Genomic DNA, 7,251 nt, shown 5'->3' with positions numbered 1-7,251 from the left:
AAGTTTGCCCACTATTAATCCCCCCGCCATTAATCAAAAAAATAATCGGCCAACTAATAGATTATGAACAGCCCTAATGCACACACACACTCTCACACAGAGCAAATTCTCTGCTGCATTCAGATAGCCTTTCCTCACTCATTCTATCAAGGCTATAGAAATCACTGTGGCGTTCGGTCAAGTATCATATCTGGTAGTGGAGAATTCTGCAGGATTCAAAAACACATTGAGGGCTACAGAGAACTCAATGGAACTAGCTAACATCAGAATGAAAAAGAAATGTTCTTCAGACACACAAAGACACACGCAAAGTCACACCACAAAAAGCTAGGCTTATTTAATTGCGTTCCATTCTAATGAACAGCTTTTGTTTTGTTATATGCTCCTAAGAATCTGAATAGAATTCATTGAATTAATGTTAAGGTTTCATTCAAGTTTCAATAATTGCACTTTTATAATGTTAAATGTTTTTAATCAACTGAAAATGTAACCCTAACACACAATACAGTCAATTCTGGCAATACTTATTTTTGCTGCATTATTTTTGTGTATTAATATTTTTTTTTCCAATATTCCATACAGAGCTAGCATTAGACAGCTACATAACAACATATATGTGGGATTATATACACCAAGTATAGAAAAAAAAGAAGAAAAATTACATTCAGAGTGAGATTAGATCAAATACAGGTATATCTGTATTATAATAAACCTTACAACCTTATAATATGTTGGCAAGTTAGCTATCATCATGAGCTGTCATCATCAGTAAAGATTTCCAAACATTAGGTAGACAGACCTAAACTTCCTCCTGTTGGTGGGAGCTGATGTGTTTGGGTTTCACAGACATAATTTAGACATAATTAATAGAAATATTAAATGCACAGCAAAAAGCTTTACTGAAGGCCAGCTCAGTATTTTCCTTGTTGCTGCTGTAACACACACTCTGATGTCAGTTAAAATGTAAACTAAGACACTTGTATTCATTTGTCAGTAGAGATTTTTGCCTGTTATATGTATTAAACCACTAAATGAGTTATAAATAAATACCCAGTGCAAGAGTATATAGATGATTCCATGCAAGAGCATAAAGCATTCACTCTGGAGAAAAATGTGAAATGCAACAGTATTGATTTTCATTTGTGATATAATGATAACAAGTCTTTATTGCTCACATATACATATGTACAATGAAATTCTTTTCTTTGCATACCCCAGCATGTCAGGAAGTTGGGGTCAGAGCACAGGGTCAGCCATGATACAGCGCCCCTGGAGCAGAGAGGGTTAAGGGCCTTGCTCAAGGGCCCAACAGTGGTAGCTTGGCAGCACTGGGGCTTGAACCCCTGCCCTTCTGATCAGTAACTCAGAGCCTTAACCACCAAGCCACCACTGCCCATATGCAGGCAATCTGCCACACTAGGGGTGGCTCCACCTGTCTAACAGTCCATCGCAGGGCACTATCACATACACATTCACACACCCATTCATACACTACGGACACGAAACCGGAGTACCCGGAGGAAACCCCCGCAGCACGGGGAGAACATGCAAACTCGGCACACACATGGCCCCGTCGGTACTCGAAACCCCGGACCCTGGAGGTGTGAGGCGAACGTGCTAACCACTAAGCCACCATGTGCCCAGGCTATTTTATTAAACAAAAAAAAAAAACATATTAATTTAAGAAGCTCTACGTTTCAGTAAGACACATTGTCAATATGTCACAAATGAAAAGCAATAATTTTGCATTTGATGTTACTTCTTTTTTTAGAATCTTCTCCATATGAGAGCACTGCTTTATGTGTAAAATGGAGTTCATGGTGGACATTGTTTAAGACATACCATGAGTGCTGTATCATGGACATCTGCCTAGACCAGATACTTTCTGTAGTCCTGTTGCACATCTCTAACTGTACACCAGGACAGGACAGGAGAGAGAGAGAGAGAGAGAGAGAGAGAGAGAGAAAGAGAAAGAGAAACATACCTTGTTTAAACCTTGTTAGAGAAGCTGTACTTAGAACTTCTGCACAATTCTAGGTGGCCTACATTACAAGCTGTTGTAAATTATGTGTATTGTAGCCTATAGAGAAAAAAATCTGTATTTTAAAACGATCAGTGTTAGGTGGCAATGTATGAACAAAATGTATCTAACCTGCATTTTCTGTAAAGTTGTTTACTGCGTATCTGTAATTCATGTATGGAGCAGTATACAATCAAATCATCAGTTACTTCGGTAAGGTCAGCGGTCTAATTGCAAACTCTCGACCAGCCAATCACAAGCGAGCAAGCAGAGCGTTAAGTTTTGGCTGCAGATCAGACGAGGTTCCTATTGGTCCAGAATTTCAGGCTTGTTCCGTTGGGGGTCAAAGGCTACCTGTGAGGCACGCGAGTCAATTGACTGAAAGCGTAATCGCGGAAGACTCGTTAAAGCTGCAGTGTCCATCACTCCGAGTTTGAGAGAAAGAGATAAGCGAAACGGCACGGACAGAGGGCGGTGATGGAGCAACGCAAAGCTCAGGCTCCGACTCTTTCCTTCAGCGTGGAGTCGCTTATAGCCTGCGACAAAAGCATCAAGGAGCGGCGGAAAAGTTCCGAGTATCCGTTCGTACAAAGTCAGGTTTCATCGCATCAAAACACGGAAAATGTCCGACAGCACTGTGTCCAAACTTCATTCGTCAAGTCGGAGTCTCCGGAGCCTGAGGATTTAGAGGCTGCCTGGGTAACTAACTCTGCGTATTCACACACACGTAAGTTTCCCCGTATCTATTAGCCGACATTTCTTTTAAATTAATGAATGTGATAGACAGTAAACGCTAGGAGGAAACCGTCTTATTTAAATGTGTAGAATGTCAGTATATTTAACAATACTGAGTCTAGCCTACATTAAACTAAACTGTATCATAAAAATATCGATGTTAGAACATCACAGTGGTCATTTATTTATATATATATATATAGAGAGAGAGAGAGAGAGAGAGAGGGAGAGGAAGGGAGGGAGAGAGAGATCTTGCTGGTCTGACTTTTGTCCTCCGTAGGTCCAAGGTAGGGCAACACAAAGAGAACATTTTATTTTATTTTTTTTGTGATTGCAGTGGTAGACTTTATTAGTCCCTTCATAATATTATGTACATGTTTACTTAATTTTGCTCATGTGCCAGTTCACCAGTATGTTTACAGACAGCGAGTCAATGTATGGACTGTACAATTTGACTGAACCCAAAAAGTCCTGTGTTCCAGCAAAGCAGCACGATTGTAACATTGTGTGGGTCAGAAACCACTCAAAAATGCTGTAAACCAACATCAATGTAACTAATTACAAGCACAAACTAAGATAACAGTTAGTGTAGAGCTAACTCCCAACTTGGTTTTAGCTTGATGGTATTCTCAGTCCCTGACCTAGCATGAGGAAGTTTTTCATGGAAATTACAAAACAATGCTGTATGTAATGTCTACATAACTATAAAGATTTCAGTTTTTGAGCATGCAAGGGAACATGAGAATAATAATAATAACTGTACCTGTATGGCACTTTTAAAAAAATATCTCCAACAAGAGAGGCAGAATCCTGCTGTTTTTTATTTATTTATTTTATTTTTCAGATGGACACAGGGAAGTGATGCATATGTGTATGCAGATAAATAAGTCACAGTTGCATGTATACATTTAGAGAACTGTTCCAGCATGATCCCAACTGGTTTAATCCTTTTTTGAACATCAGTATAGTGCAGTTATTACTATATACAATAAATATTTAAAATCTAAAATCACTGTTTCTGTTCATCACATTGCTAAAATCCTAGCACAGAAATGGGAAACTCCATACTGTTCTAAAAACTGATCAGTGATTTGTCAAATAACCCAGTAAAAAGTACAATAACAGTCTGTTTTTTAACCTCGTTCCACAGGGCAGGTGAGTCCACAGTGTACACTGCGCAAGCACAAGTCCAACCGCAAACCACGCACACCCTTTACCACAGCTCAGCTACTGGCACTTGAGCGCAAATTCCACCAAAAACAATACCTGTCCATTGCTGAGCGTGCTGAGTTTTCCAGCTCACTCACACTTACAGAGACTCAGGTGAAGATCTGGTTCCAGAACCGCCGTGCCAAGGCCAAGCGACTTCATGAGGCTGAACTCGAGAAACTTAAACTGGCTACTAAATCTCCACTGACACCAGGTCCATCCTTTTTTGATGTGGCACTGCCTGTTGGGCAGCCACTCTTCAGCAACTCGTTTCCTTACCAGAGGCCCCTGGTGCCTGTTTCGCCACTCGGAGTATATGGAACACCGCTTGGATATGGCTTGTATCACCTGGCATGAAGGGATGTAATGGAAACAGCCAAAAAAAATAAATAAACTAAAACCAGTCTGTGAATGCAAACACTTGATCAATCAGAGATCTCAAAAGTGCCTGACCTGGAAAGAGGAGACCTTTGCCTTTAATCCATAACTGATGGATATGATATCATTACTGTATGGGTGGATGCATTCATTGCTTTGTATTTATATGTGTATGTGCATATGTGTGTACAGTATGTGCTTTTTATTCATCTTAATGTATTGTAATTCAAATAATTCTTTCTACATCAAATATTGATTTAGTGCTACTGTTGATTGATTTCTGCTGTTTAAATAATTGGTTTTATTTCCATTTGCTTCATACCTCAACCTAAAAACAAAATGCAGTTTAATTGTCAAAGCTGAAGACTCAGTACTTAGATCCTTTGTGTGGTAAATTAATTAAACATCAGTTTAGTTTTCCAAGGATTGGTATTAGCTTTCACCACTCACTGTATAAAATGTATAGTTATTCATTGTTACATTACTTTACGTTACATTCCTTTGTGGCCATACTATTTTTCTACTCAGTTTTGCATATACTGTTTTTTTCCCCCTTTGAGTACTTTGAAAATGGTCACATTCTACAGATAAAACAGATAAGTTATTTTTTCCCCAAAATAGAATAAAATTATTACCTATGGATTATTACTATATAGTAAAATGTATTTCCTTTTTCTCATAAATGGAAAACAACTTGCACATATCATGCAGGCTTTTTGAATCTTGGCCATGACCATATATTTTCAAGGTGATGTGCTGCACAGTAGCATAAAGCTTTTCCACTCAGCACTTCATCCTGCAAAGGACAAACAATATGTAGAGGTGTTTTTCTCTAGGGCTGTCAATTTGAACATATTAGTTGCATTTCCAAGATAATAAAGCTCCATGCCAAAAACAGTTTGTTGCCTATAGCACACTTCCATTTGAGTGTTTTTAGCTATAGATGACATCAGGCTGTGTGTTTTTTTTTAAAATAGTTGTTTGTTTTTTTGTTGTTTTTTTTAAAAGCAACACCGTTTTATGCAAGCAACTTTTTTGTAGTTACAACGGTCTGTTCTTAATTACGTCTGAAAATGCGCTTGATTAAGTTGAATATTTTGGCCCCCTCTGCTGGTCTCATGAAGAATAACATCCATTAATCTACCACTGTGATTTATAACTTATTTGTTGTTGTTGTAGTTGCTGTTGTTTTGGTATAGGTCAAATTAATACAACAATTTAGGTGTATTTAAAGATATCATTTAAATTTATGCATTAATATAAAAACATCCATATACCAGTATCTAGGCAATTTTGCTAAACACTGTTTAAATACAATTTGCTGAATCATATTTGTATAAATTGCATAAATGTTTTTTTCTCTGCAATCCTGAAAGTCCTCACTGCTTGTACTACACATAAGCCTCCTTATGGCAATGTGTAAAATATAATTAAGTTTAATGCTGGGCCTCTGTGGCTCAGTTGGTAGAGTGGGTTGTCCACTAATCATAGGGTTGGCAGTTCGAGTCCTGACCCACATGGCTCCACATGCCGAAGTGTCCTTGGGCAACACACTGAACCCCAAGTTGCTCCTGCTGGGAAGTTAGTGCCTTGCATGGCAGCTCTGCTACCATTGCTCTGTGTGTGTGAGTGGATGAATGAGACACAGTGTAAAGCGCTATGTAAGCGTGACATTTACCAATGATAAGTCCCTCATTTTTAAAGAACACAGTATGAGGGATTTGTGTGCAGGACTACTTATAGTACATCATTAACTCTGAAGCAGCTTCTAAACAGACACCAAATACCTCCATGATGTTCAGTTCAGTTAAATTTTATTAGTATAGCACTTTTAAGAGTGAACATTGTTACAAAGCAGTTTTGCAGAAATATATAAATTCCACACATAAAATTTAAATTTATAAATTCATCCCTAAAGAACAAGCCAGAGGCAATGGTGGTGAGTAAAAACTATATTGCCAAATTCTGAAGAATATCGGAATATTGATGTGCATGTAAACGTGTTCGATGATGACCAGTGTATGATCATTTTTGAACATGAGTTTGAATGTGATTATAAAAGTGTGTGCACACTTATGCAATCAGGATATTGTAAATTTTTTTTCCTAAAATATTTCTGTTTGTTTTTCACTTGAATTTTGTTGGTTGCTGTATCACATTAACAACATGATTGAGCTTGGTTTTATTTATTACATTACAAAACCATGCAGTTTTAACAGGCATGTGTAAACTTCTTATATTCACTGTATATTGTACCAGCCATGCTTTTCCACAAAAGGTCAACAAAGCCAAAAACCTGTGTTTATTGCGAAGGAGAATGTACAGAAGCAATCAGCAAGTGAGAAAAATGTAGTCAACACTAGCTGAGGTCTACTGTTATATGGTGTGATGTTGGAGAAAGATGCTCCTCTCACCTTCCTGACCTGGTCTTGAACATGATCCTGATGCTTTACTCCTGGTTCTGTTCCATCTGGTTTTTCACTTATTTGCACTTATAATTCTAGCTCTTGCTGCAATAGTTCCTCTCACTTAGATACATATAAAGTGGCTCAAACACCTTTTTGATATATAAACCCAAAATCTTTTGTCCTTACTTTTTTCAGTGTTTTAACAACCAAAACTAATTTCAGTATGATGTATTGCAGGTACATCAATGAGACACACCTCTGTTCTAGGCAAATTCCTCCCTCAGTGTACAAATCCTGTACAGTAGTGCTTAAGTCTGAATAGTGCTTAAGTCTACAGTTAAGTTTAAGATCTGAATACTGAACATTATTTCTGTGTTAACTCCTCACTACATGCACCCAAATGTTGAGATATTCGTGCATCTGTTGTTATACAACATCCAGCAAACTGCTCAGAACAAGTGAAACATTTTGGCATAGAATACTGCACAAATCTTTTCCACA

General features: G+C 37.9%; 1 protein-coding gene across 1 annotated transcript; it reads left to right on the top strand.

Annotated features, from left to right (window-relative positions):
* The first annotated feature begins 2,152 nt into the window (after positions 1-2,152).
* On the top strand, positions 2,153-6,500 carry msx2b (muscle segment homeobox 2b). The gene is made up of 2 exons (XM_053649592.1): positions 2,153-2,747; positions 3,906-6,500. Exons 1-2 carry the CDS (start codon positions 2,498-2,500, stop codon positions 4,319-4,321), a joined length of 666 nt encoding a protein of 221 aa, XP_053505567.1. The 5' UTR covers positions 2,153-2,497; the 3' UTR covers positions 4,322-6,500.
* Positions 6,501-7,251: the final 751 nt, after the last annotated feature.

Source organism: Ictalurus furcatus, chromosome 18 (assembly GCF_023375685.1).
Source record: "Ictalurus furcatus strain D&B chromosome 18, Billie_1.0, whole genome shotgun sequence".
NCBI lineage: Eukaryota > Metazoa > Chordata > Actinopteri > Siluriformes > Ictaluridae > Ictalurus > Ictalurus furcatus.
This window is presented reverse-complemented; position numbering and strand designations above follow the sequence as displayed.